At 50.2% G+C, this 12,754-nt stretch overlaps 2 protein-coding genes across 4 annotated transcripts in view; both read left to right on the forward strand.

Annotated features, from left to right (window-relative positions):
• Positions 1–9,765, forward strand: part of LOC117883365 (exocyst complex component 1-like) — a 66,900-nt gene extending 57,135 nt beyond the window's left edge. For both annotated transcript variants that reach the window (XM_034782622.1, XM_034782623.1), the window contains 5 exons: positions 952–1,192; positions 2,382–2,565; positions 3,718–3,917; positions 7,380–7,574; positions 8,200–9,765. In XM_034782622.1, coding sequence (XP_034638513.1) covers positions 952–1,192; positions 2,382–2,565; positions 3,718–3,917; positions 7,380–7,574; positions 8,200–8,355 — 976 coding nt within the window. In that variant the 3' untranslated portion in view covers positions 8,356–9,765. The remainder of the gene's footprint in view (positions 1–951; positions 1,193–2,381; positions 2,566–3,717; positions 3,918–7,379; positions 7,575–8,199) is intronic.
• A 2,304-nt stretch (positions 9,766–12,069) lies between these two features.
• The window catches only part of GLOD5 (glyoxalase domain containing 5), a 20,172-nt gene continuing 19,487 nt past the window's right edge, over positions 12,070–12,754 (forward strand). The window contains exon 1 of one of the 2 annotated variants that reach the window (XM_034782014.1): positions 12,070–12,189. The gene's annotated coding sequence lies outside the window, so the exon portion shown is untranslated. The remainder of the gene's footprint in view (positions 12,190–12,754) is intronic. The other variant, XM_034782015.1, reaches the window with a different exon arrangement.

Genomic DNA, 12,754 nt, shown 5'->3' on the forward strand with positions numbered 1-12,754 from the left:
CTCCCTGCCCCCAGAGGGTGCAGGTGGGGTGTGGCGGGGGCTCCGGGCAGGGAGTTGGGGTGTAGGGTGCAGGAGGGGTGAGGGGTGCAGCAGGGGGCTCAGGGCAGGGTGTTGGGGTGCAGGAGGGGTGTGGGGTGCGGCAGGGGTTCAGGGCAGGGGGTCGGGGTGCAAGGTGTGGCAGGGGACTCAGGGCAGGGGGTCGGGTGCAGGAGAGGTGCAGGGGGCTCAGGGCAGGGGGTCGGGGTGCAGGAGGGTTGCGGGGTGCAGCAGGGGTTTCAGGGCAGGGGGTCGGGGTGCAGGAGGGGTGCGGGGTATGACAGGGGGCTCAGGGCAGGGGTTTCGGCTACAGGAGGGATTCGGGGGGTGGGCTCCAGGCCAACGCGCACTGGGGCCGGGAATGGGGAATCGAGGCCAATGGGAGCTGCTGGGGCGGTGCCTGAAGCAACAGCCATGCACACCCCTGCGCCCCTCCTCCCCCAGGTTTCGGCCGCTTCCCGGCTCGGGGGCAGGGCAGGGCAGGCAGGCAGGGAGCCTGCCCTGCCCCCAGTGTACGTCGGGCCGGAGCTGCTCTAGCTAAACGCTGGGGGAGGGCGGGAGGGCCTAGAGGGCTGCATGTTTTCAGACCCTTGTTTAGACAAATCACTAATACCATGGTGTAGAGCTGAAGTACGTGACTTGCCAATGGTCATTAGCCCAAATCATTAAAAGGTATTTAGGCTCCTAAGTCCCTTTGGAATCAAGGGGAGTTAGGCACCTCCGTACCTGTGAGATCTGGGCCTTTGTGTGTATCTGGTGTCTGCACTCTTAGGACCTGGTTTGTGAGGCTGAAGAGGCTGTGTTTGAGCTTCACCTACCTGTGTCTTTCTGTCACCCTGTCCACACCTCTCTGGCTGGCCCACTGCCTGAGCAGCTCTGTCCCAACCCCCTCTCTGTTTGTAACACTTATTCTAGACTAGAAGAGCAGCCCACCCAGCTGCTGTCTGAAATCTTCAGTTCCCTGGAGCCAGAGCTGAGAGGATTTATAGATACCTGCAATAAAGTCCAACAGTTTAGCTGCCTGCAGGTCCTGGTTACCCTGAATGACTACATGTTTGAGATGCAGGGCTCTTCCGCAGCCACCTCCTCCTCCTTCCTCAACATGGGCCTCAGCAACATCCTGCTCCTGGCCAAGAACAACTTCAACAAGTGCATTGTGAGTCTCCATCTGTAAGCAGAGATGAGCCTCGGCGCGCTGGAGCCCCAAGCCAGCATTTACTCTTTGTGCGAATGAATGGAGCTTCTGGGCCTGATGCTTAGCTGGAGTAAACCAGCATGGCTCCATTGAAGTCAGTCCCCTTTCCCCCCAGTGAAGCCAATGCCTGTGTGGATTTGGCTCTCAGTTCTTGTGAGAATTAAAATCTCCCTGCATCATGCATTGCTAGTGCATACGCATTGCATTGCTATGTCCCCACTTGTATGGGCATGCTGCGTAGGCCGTACTTTCACACGGGGCTGGGAGGCCAAGGGATTTCAAACAGCACATTCCTAAAAGCAGTGGCTGAAAATGCATCACTAGGAACTTTCCTGTCTCGGTGCTTTTAGCAGTGGCTGAAAGTGAGCTGCAAGTTATTGCCAACTGGTCATTGTTCGACCATCTGCGTGGAGCGGTACACGGCTTTCACACTAGCTACTAGTAGACAGGTGCTCATATCTAGGGTGACCAGACAGCAAGTGTAAAAATTCGGGACGGGGTGTGGGGGTAATAGGAGCCTATGTAAGAAAAAGACCCCAAAATTGGGACTGTCCCTATAAAATCGGGACATCTGGTCACCCTACCCATATCACAAAAACACCACAGCTGGAACTCATGCCTGCCCTTTGTGGCTATCTCGGCTCAGGCTGAGTGCTAGATAAACATTATTTTAGCATTATCCCAGAAAGCAAAGATTGAATTCTCCCTGGGGACTGAACTCCCCTCGCTTCTTTAGAAGTGGTCCTTCAGTGGCACAGTGCTGGGGCATTGGAGGGGAAGCTTGCCCTGCCAATGGCCATGTTGTACTAGTTCTGAGGCAAGTGGACTCAAGGGCTGTCATTCTGGGCTGGAGGAAGGCAATGCTAGTGAAGTTTGCTGTTGTATACCACACAGGGGTCAGACTAGAGGATCGCCCAACGGTCCCTTGTGGCCTTAAAATCTGCCAGCCTATGAGTGAAAGCACTGAAATTGACCATGTTATCGTTCCTGATTCATTCCTGTTGGTTACGAGTACAGGGCTCAGCTGGCTCTGATGCTGGCACGCAGGCTATAGTGGGGCTTGGTTGCTGACAGGCTCTTTGGCATGCCAACCCCAGAGCCAGGGACTGGCCAAGTCTGAGAGTGTTCTATTTTATTCTATTGCTCCCAGTGTGTCCTGTGCAAAGAAATCGAGGAAGCGAAGGTACCTAGCAGGGCTAAGGGTGGGATCCTGCCTTTCGTCAGCCGATTTGAGGAGTTCGTGAATTTCTCGGAGGATGTGTTCAGATGGGCTCAGCGGAGAGGCGAGCTAGACAAAGCTCACACCAAACTGGTGGGCAGCGTCTTCAGCAGCAGTGAGTACAGAGAGCCAGTGGTGGAGTAAGCTTAGATCGGAATCACAACATTCAGATCTGGAGCAGTATTTCAAACCCCCTCTTTTAAAGCCCAGGGTGTTTGGATCTGGATTCTGGTTCTGTTAGTGGCACAGAGAGGCCAGCATGAAATTTGGATCCTGATCCAAGTTGGAACACTGAAATCCCTCATACACCCCCACACACATATATGCAGCCACCCATGTGTATGCACTATGCACAGAAAAACACACCCACATGCAAAGGCTTGTTTGGGGTGCCAGAGGGATGGCATAGATAGAGTCACTCTTCCTTCCTTCCTGAGCTGCACCAAGTGAAAACCCAGTATGGCTGAGGGCTGAGAATGCATTTCCTGGCTATAGATATATGGAAGCAGAGAGAATACAAGAACAATATTAAGAAGTCTCAGGAGGTGCAGAGTCACTGGAATAAGTTGTTAGAAAGAAGGTCTCCCCCCAAAAAGCACTGCTGTACATTGGCCAAGAGAAAGAGAGGGAGGTTGGTAGTTTGCAGGTTGCACTCTGCATTGCCATGCAAGAGATCCTAACGTGGGTCTCAAAGCTGGACTCTTGCTTCCGAGCCTGGCAGGGGCTCAGGGTGCTGTGGAAACGATACCCCCTCCACACACCAGAAGGCTGAGCTGCCCAGACTTTGCAAGCTGGAAAGCTACATTAGCACCTTTCCCTGATGCAGAGGGCGGAGCCTTCTTTGCATATTATCCTGGATGAGCTGCCTCACTAATGCAATCAGTACCAGGCCTGTCAGGGCACCAGCTGTGTTTATTATAAAGCATCTGAGATAGGAAATAAAAATAAATTACATAAATCGTTATTTACATTACAATGTTATTCTCCCTCCGGTATTGGAACCAGCCAGCCATTCAGATGGGACAGGCTAAGAGCCATTAGCTCCAAAGCATAATCTATAGGCAAGACTCTAGGGCTAGGAAGGTTGAATCAGTCTGTGGTCTGGACTGATAGGACTTGCCTAGATTCTCTGGAAGACCCTTCTGGATTTGTGCATGGTGGGCTTAACTCATCCTGTCTTTTCACCTTGTATCTCCCCTCCATTCCTCCCCATCTTGATTATCAAAAGGTCCCTCTAGGCCTATGGGCTTTCTCCCTTTCTTTTTAGTCAATAGTCTGGCCTCAGCAAACCTGAAGGTCAATACGGACATGGTCATGATGGAAAACTTCCACCACATCCACTGCTTTCTGTACCAAAAGAAGATCCAGTGCTTGGAAAGCAAGAGAAGGGAAGCCAAGCAAAGGTACCGTGAGCACCTGGAGAGATATGTCACCAAGTACCTGGGACAGCCACTGGAGAAACTCAACGTGAGTACATTGCAAGCCACAACCTCCTCTGTCTATAGTATGTATCTCTCACTCCTTACTAGCCTACCTGAGCACCACATAGTCTTTAATGGATTTATCCTCACACCATGCCTAAGTCCTTTTTACAGCTGGGGAACCAAGATGCAGAAAGGCTAATTGACTTGCCTAAGGTGGTAGAGCAGCAACTGGAACCAAGTCGCCCATGTGCTTGGCTAGCGCCCTAACCACTGGACCAGTCTACCTCTCCAGCAGGCACTACCCAGGAAGTCCCAAGGCTAATCTGAAGCACCCTTTTGACCAGGGCCGGCTTCAGGAACCAGCAAAGGAAGCAGGTGCTTGGGGCGGCCAATGGAAAGGGGCAGCACATCCGGGTCTGCGGCGCCAATTTGGCGACGGGCCCCTCAATCCCTCTCGGAGCGAAGGACCTGCTGCCGAATTACGAAGCGGCACGGTAGAACTGCTGCCGAAATGCTGCTGATTGCAGCTTTATCTTTTTTTTTCCCCCGCTTCGCCGCTTCTGGCAGCAAAAAAGCTGGAGCCGGCCCTGCTTTTGATACTGCAAAAAGAAAAAAAATAAGTGTTTTAACCAGAGCTAGCTCTTTCTGGTTAAAATAGCAGTAAAGCTACAGCAACTCAGGTCAGCCACCTGAGTTCAGACCCAGGCTGTCCTATAGGCTTGAATCCAAGTTTCCCTATCTTCAACATGATCTTAATCCGAGTTAGCTAAGCTGAGTTGAGTATCAGGGGGTAGCCGTGTTAGTCTGTATCTACAAAAACAACAAGGAGTCTGGTGGCACCTTAAAGACTAACAGATTTATTTGGGCATAAGCTTTCGTGAGTAAAAACCTCACTTCTTCGGATGCAACTCAATCTGAGTTGAGAATGCAGCTTTTGTTGCTGTGTAGACAAGCCCTTACTTTGCTCTCACCTCCTTTATCCCCTACAATACTAGGCAGTCCTTGCTATCTAATATCCATTAGCACAAATCTCATGCTTTATATGTCAAAAGTGCTTCTCAAACATTGGCTGAATGAGGTCCTTTTTCCCCTGTGGGGGATAATTCAATTTTTGCCCTAGAGCAGGAGAGCTTCTGCCCTCTAGAAATGAATACAGCCCTTCCCAAAATGCTGAGGATACAAACTCTGCAACTAAACCCTCTATTGGATTCACACACCCCATCCAAGAAACATTTGGAGAACAGGACAGGAAGGGGTTGCCCTGTTTGTGAGATCAAAGCCAGAATTACTCTGGTGAGACTAACACTCACCATGTCTGTGTATCGCTGCTCTCTAGCCGGCATCAGTGGGTAACACAGCCCCACTATTGTACGTGAGCGAGCAGAACTGCTTGTGCAGCTCACCTGAATTGGCTTTGAACTGAAGGGACAGATTTCTATCACTGCTTTCTCTTTTGGCTGCATGTCTGTGACTGGCTGATGCCGGTTCTTTCTTGATGGCTGCTAGCGCAGAGTCTCCTAACATAATTTCAGGGTTCCCAAGCGATTGATTTGTTCACTGAGCTAAAAGCATGGCTCCACTCAAGCAGACATTCAGCTCTTTCCCATAGTTCCTTGCCACTCCACTAACCCCTTGCTGTTCTGATTAATGCTCACCCACCTGCTCATTGGCCTATACCTTCTAATAAAAACTAGGCCCAGCTGGACTTAATTGAAATGCCTGTTGGTTTTGATTTGCTTCTGGTCTTTGCTGTTAAACGCCTCCTGCCCCTGGAAGATCTGCTCAGCTATGACACCAGCCAGAGCTTCAATCAACTCGCTGCCAGTGCTAATTGTTTTGTCTTCTATTGATGAGGGCTGAGTGGAATTTCATTGTTGGTGGCAAGGCAAAGTGACTACATTTGTATCTGAAGAAGTGAGGTTCTTACCCACGAAAGCTTATGCTCCCAATATTTTTGTTAGTCTTAAAGGTGCCACAGGACCCTCTGTTGCTTTTTACATTTGTGGTGTCCATTAGCAGTGCTCTGCTCAGTGAGAGGAACCATGAGCAGCGTCTTTGCTGGCCACAGCTACTCCCCATGTGACTCTTCTTCAGTTATGAGCTGCTTAATTTACTGACCTGGGGTAAAATTTTCAAAAGTGACCAGCTGATTTAAGAACTTAAGTCCCCTTTTCATTTAGGAAGTGTAAGGGCTTGTCTATGCAAATGCTTTGTTCACAGCAAGCTGGGGTGCTGGGCACTAACCGTCCATTGGACCCTGCTGCCGTGCACTAACAGCTCCCTCGTGTATGGCCGCTTGGTGTGCTGCAGGCTAGTGCGAGCTAGATTTACACCCCAGCTTCCCACCAAGTAAGTGTTTGTGTGAACGAGCCCCAAGTATCACTGAAAGTCTGGGGGACATAGGAGCTCACATCACTGTTAGGACAGCAGAGGAGTCATTCAGCGGCTGATGCACCCTTCAGGACTGGCATGGTGTACCAATCTCTTCTACTCTAGCGCCCCCTGTCAATGGTCACTCCAGTCCTGGGGTGATTTGCCCCTTTTCCATGGATCTGCTCTCTGCCCAGCTTGCGTCTAGTCCCACCCCATTCAGGGGGAGAACAAGGCCAATCAAGCAGAAGCCTAATGACCCTGTCCCAAGCCTTCAGCCCCACCATGGACTCAATAGTCCTTGTCCCCCTTTGTGTCAGGACTTTTGCCTCCCCTTCTTTGAGTGTTAGTAGGGGAAACCAGGCCCCCCATCTCCAGTGCAGGGACCTTGCATTAAGCAGCCAGGGTCTGCTCTGATAGACTCGCTGCTGTTTCCCTGCCCACTTTCTTCAGGCTGATGCCGAGTCCCCTCAGGCTCTCTGGCAGCATGCAGCCACCCACAGGCTGGGCCTCCTCCTTCTCCAGGCACCTGGGACATCTCTCCCTAAGTGCCTTCTCCTGGGAGCTCCATTCCACAAGTCTCCCTCCCCAGAAGGCTTCACTTTCTAGGAACTCAGCTGTGGTTGGTCAGCCACTTAATCACAGCTGGGGAAGTAACTGTGCTGCCTATTAACCCCCCCCCCCCCTGTGTGCCTGCTACAGTGGGGAGAGAGAAGGGTGGAGGAGTATATACACCTGATAATAGAGACAAACTCCAGGAGCTAGTTTTTCCTACTACCAGCACTGTGGAGCCAGTATCCTGGATCAGCAGAAGAGAAACCTGTGTTCTCTTCTGCTTTATGTAGCCTGTATAAAGCCACCAGCTATTTTTGGATGCCAGAACCTTTATAGTTGATGAGGTATGTTGAGCAAAAAGAACCACAGGTTGCTTTTTCAAATATCATGTAGCATCAGTGTTGTTAAAGGCATCCTCCTCTGCAGAACATAAAGACTCTGGCTCTGCACGAATGGTCAGATCTGCTCAGTCAAAGTCCAGCAAGAGGCCTGAGAAAAGGCTTCTGGAGTCAGCCAAAAAAGAGCTCAGTAGAACCACACTGTGGAACAGCTGGTGCATTTGTCTCCTTTGCCTCCCCAGCATTTCTTTGAGGGGGTGAAAGCCCGCGTGGCTCAGGGGGTGAAAGAAGAGGAAGTGAGTTTCCAGCTGGCGTACAGCAAGCAGGAACTGCGGAAGGTGATAGAAAAGTACCCTGGCAAGGAGGTGAAGAGAGCCCTGGATACACTCTACAGGAAGATTCACAAGTATCTCTCCCCTGAGGAAAACCTCCTGCCGGTAAATATGGCCTGGGCACTGCTCACAGGGTGCAATGCAGTGGTGGCTTCATGTGTTTTGGGGGCCAAGCTTGCTAGGCACCAATAAATGGCAGAGGGAAGGGAACCTCCTATCTTCTCCTCTCTGACCATCACTCCCACTGTATTGATTCCCTTTTCATGCCCATTGTTTTATCTCCTCAAACCATCCTCTGTTATTTCTATCCTCCCTCTTCCCAGTGACTTGTCTCTGCTCCCTGCTTCTCTTAGTATCTTTAGTTACTTATGAAGTCTGAAAATTAGTGGGAATTCCTCCATCTCTGCTCCCTTAGGGGGAACTCTTACTGGGCTAGTTTTGGGGCCTAGGGCCCAGATCCTCAAAGGTATTTAAGCACTCAGTGTCCATTAATTTCAATGGGAGATGGGTTCCTAAGTGCCTTTGAGGATGTGGGCCTAGAAGCTCCAAGGTCAGCCCTCTGCATGTCCCTTCCTCTTAGGCTGGCGGTTGCACTCATGCAGCAGGCAGTGAAAAGCATGTGCCTCTGTGGGTGTGGATGGTTACGTAGTGTTGCAGCAAACCCCGGAGGGGAGCAGGGTAGGACGCTCCCAGTAAGAGAGGTCATTAACTCCAAGTGTTTTACCTACAGGTGGTCTGGCGAGCCATGGAACAGGAGTTCATACGGCAGTATCAAGAGTTCGAGAACCTGATCCAGCGGTGCTACCCAGGGTCAGGGATCACAATGGACTTCACTGTGGAGGACTTGCTGAACTATTTTATCTCCATCACTCAGTCCAGTATGTGAAAGCAATTCCTGCTGGCTAGGCACGTGGTGAGAACAGCTCCCGCTGGTGCCAAAAAAGCTCCATCAGCAGCCAAGGAGCTGAAATGACCTTTTGAAAATTTACTCCGGACTGACATTTGGCACAAGAGTTCTCAGCCTAGGTTTAACCCAATATGGGGGTCTACTGAATTAAAGGGGAACTTTCACAGTCGTCAGCCTAAAAATTGACCTTCCCTGAGAGTGGAAGCTTTGGGATTCCTTTTCCCCCAACACATCCATGCACAGCCAATAATAAGCCCAAACTGCTGGGTTTCTGTGACTCTCATGGTGAGTGGTGTCACCTCCTACAGCATTGCTTTGTAACATCCTGTCAGAGTGAGTGGTCATAGAAATCTCCTGTCGGAGCAACCCATGCTCATTAGATCCTTTCTGAGCATGCACATCAGCTTCTTTTGCCAAGTCGCACAGCATTGATCAGATGGGAAAAGGAAGCATGATATATTTGCAATTCTGAACTTATGAATTTATAGGAGGGTCCAAGTGGGGATGTAACTTTTGGCCACTTTGACTATTTCCGGTTAATCTCTCTTCCGCGTTCAAAATACCTGGTTTTATATAAAACTAGAGATGGATCCACAGTTAACAATTTGGATCTGGATTTCAAATGCCACAAAATGCCAGGGAGTCCCAATCTAGGGGATTGGTGCAGCCCATTGTAAAACTAAGGATCATTTGTAAAATCTGGATATGGGTTTGGATTTCCAACACCCCTAATGTTTATAGTTGTTTGGGTTTGAGGTTTTGGTTTAAGTCTGTCTATACAAAGCACAAAGTTTGTTTCCTTTCCATAGCTCAGCGTCTCCCACAAGTCTGGTATGAATGGGCTATTCTCCTCCTGTCTGCAGTTTCCACGGGTGGTTCAAAGCTGCAGCAGAGCCTGTTGCTGCCAGTTCTTCAGTTTCCATAGAAGCAGGCAAATGGCAGTTTGCTTCTCTCCTGTCCCTTTCTTTTAGATGTAGTTGTAGCCATTTTGGTGGCAGTTATAGGATTTGTGTTTATTTTCAAGTCTCCTCACCTCCTCCCAGTCAGGATCTAAGCAGCACCAGGGTCAGAGACACCCAGATTGGCCTCAGAGTCCGAAACCAGAGCAGCCCATTCTCTCTTTGATATGTCTGAAATGAGCCATCTCTCTGCTTGCCAAGATCATTTCCACAGCATTTACCCAATAGCAGCTGGACATGCCATAAGGGGTGGTTCTTGTTTCTTCCTTTGGCTGCATTGAAGCAAATGGATCCATGCTTATGAATGATGCACTGCAACATAAAGGGCTTTCCATCACACAAGTATGCATGCTGTTAGCCATCTCGAATGTTGCTTAATCTATCAATTCTGCTGTACAAAGAGTTTAAAAATAAGAGTTATTTTATGTGACGTTGTTATGAATGCAACAGAGGGTCCTGTGGCACCTTTGAGACTAATAGAAGTAAGTGAGGTTCTTACCCACGAAAGCTTATGCTCCCAGTACTTCTATTAGTCTCAAAGGTGCCACAGGACCCTCTGTTGCTTTTTACAGATTCAGACTAACATGGCTACCCCTCTGATAGTTGTTATGAATGTTTCATTTCCTAGGATGGGGCAAAAACTCTTATGCAACCTGGAGCAATTTTCCAGGGATCTTCCCACTCTTACCTAATTTAGCTTGTCTGCCCATTGACAGTATCACAAGATAATAAAACCCTTTCAGTGTTGGCCTCATTGCTTTGACCTGTTCTTGTATCCCAATGTGGTCACCTCATATTGTACAGGATGTCTACTCAGGCAGCCTTCCCTCATGGCACTGGGATGAATCTGAAACTCTTGGCTCAATACAAAGTAAAATCTTTTTTAAAAACCCTACCAAATTTTGTATGAATTTGGTGATAGAAAAAGACCTGATCTTTCCCCATTGAAGGGCATGGGGGCTCTGCCACTGACTTCAGAGGGAGCAGGCCCAAAGATGGAAAAGGACAGCTGTAGAGCCTGGCATATCATGGGCAGGATTTATGCTAGTTTCCTCCCAACAGCTATGCCAGTACACCTCATCCAGGCATGTAGCACTCTCCTTGCTATTCCAGGCCTGAGCTTCTGCTAAGCTGAGACTTCCTCTTGGGAAAAACTGTGAGGTGGTGTTGTGAGAGGAACCAGTATCTACACAGCTCTAAAATGCTAACACAACTATACACATTATCATCCTCCACCGTCAGCTAGATTTCAGCCCTGATCCAACAGAGTCCAGATTTCCTGAGCTCCAGGGTGCATTGCCAGGCCTAGCTGTTGTCTCAGGCTGTCCTTGATGACTTGGGTTGTCCGGATATGAGTGTGTGGAAGGAGGGGTCTTTGTGGGAGGTAGGAAGTTCATCCTGGATAGTGGTGCATCTGAATGTTGTGCTTTTCAGAAGGTGCTTAGCTGTTTGGACAGGCACTTCCAAAGCATTTGGTTGTTCTACATGTGGGCTAGGCACTCTACAGTCAAAGGAAAAGGCAAGGTCTAGGCAGTTCACCATTTCCCCCCAGTTTAAAAGTTCTCTCTCCTAGTCATAAGAGTATCATCTAGGAGGTATTAATGAGAAAGTCCTACATCATCTTCAGGGATGTAGCAGCTGATAATGTCGTTCTGTTTGTTTTACAAAACATCTTTCACATGTAGCAGGTGCTGAAGAACCGAACTATCAAAGAAGATGACAAGTGCAGGACATGAGACCAGCAGTAACTGGGTAGAAGTGCAGGGCTTTAAGTCTGACCTTTAAAAGGCTAATAGAGTCAGTTGCGGGAAGGTCAAATGGGAGCGCATTCCGCCAGCTTCGGGTGAGTGAGGAGTAGCCCAGAGAACTGACAGGCTGAGAAGTTGACAACAGGACCTCGGGCATGGCACACAAGTTTGTCGCTCCAGTTTTAGGCAGGGGTAGCTCCACTGACATCATTGGCATGGAGCTGCAGTTACACCATGATGAACCACGAGCTCAGAGGACAGGTAGAGCAGCATGGATCAAATCACACAGATAAGGCAGAGCCAGAGAGTGGAGAATCTTGAATAAAGTGGAGGAAAGTCTACAGGTTCTCCTCAGGTTAATCGGTAGCCAGTGTGGCTGCTTGGAGAGGGATCCTGAGGTCCAGGGGACATAGATGCCACACCCAGAGACTCTAAACTCAGTAGTACTCACACAGGCCTTGTCGAAGTCCTTTTAGCGCCACCACTAAGAGCAACATGGGGAGCTCTACAGTGGACAGGACATCAGGATGTACCATCATGAACCTGCTTATAATTGCAGGGATGAGCAATTCCTTCCTGCCTCATTGATGCTCTAGTGTCCCCGGGGGCACTGAGTGTGCGCACAACCTGATGGGACAATATGACCTTTGCCTGACTCAGAGGCACAGAGCGCCCCCTGGAGGCAGGGAAGGAGTGGTGATTCCCAGGCAGGCACATCCTGCACAGCTGGGGTAAGCCCAAGAACTGCAGTCGTGTGCCCCAGTTTCTGTTTTCTGGGAGCTCCCTGTAGCCTGTGCTATTGCACAGGGAGGCTGTATTCTCTATTTTAGAAGCAAGCATGTGTTACACACAAAGCTGGGGAAAATGCCTGAGATCTTTGGCCCCAACCTGGTCAGCTGCTTTGTACGAACAGAATCCAAGGTCTCCACGGAGGGGAGGGAGCAATGTTCAGGAGTCAGGCTTTTATTTATACTCGCTCTATGTCATTTCCTTGGGAACTCTGCTCCCAGCACAGCTCAGCTCTGGGGACCAGGAAGTGGTTAGCTGAAGGGGACAGTATTCTTTCAGGCTGTTTTGCTGAGCCTGCCTGTCTTCATTGCGTGCAGGTACTGGGCTTTTTTATTTTTTTCCTACCAACATTTCACTCATGTTCATTTCCTGAGATCAGACAACACTTAAATATTAACTCTAGAAGTGCAGACAGTGACTCTGCAAATGGTTCTGAGGCTGGGGCTGGGGGGGGAGGGGAGATTGCAAAGTGACAGGCTGTGTCTTCAGACAGCAAACATCCTGAGTGCTTGCTCGACTGAAAATCAGCTCTTGCAAACACCAGAAAGCAAAGCCAATGTATCTAGGGTTACCATACGGCCGGATTTTCCCGGACATGTCCGGCTTTTTGGGCTCCAAATCCCCGTCCGGGGGGAAATCCCAAAAAGCCAGACATGTCCGGGAAAATCGGGACATGCGGGGCCGGCAGTCGGCGGTGCCGAGCCGGGGACTCGGGGGACGGGCCAGCGGTGCGGTGCCAAGCCAGGCCGGGGGCTCGGGGGCTGGGATGGCGCTGCGGTGCCAAGCCAGGCCGGGGGCTCGGGGGCCAGGCCGGCGGAGCGGTGCCGGGCCGGGCCGGTGGCTCGGGGGCCGGGCCGGCGGAGCGGTGCCAGGCCGGGTCGG

Source organism: Trachemys scripta, chromosome 9 (genome assembly GCF_013100865.1).
Source record: "Trachemys scripta elegans isolate TJP31775 chromosome 9, CAS_Tse_1.0, whole genome shotgun sequence".
NCBI classification, from domain to species: Eukaryota; Metazoa; Chordata; order Testudines; family Emydidae; genus Trachemys; species Trachemys scripta.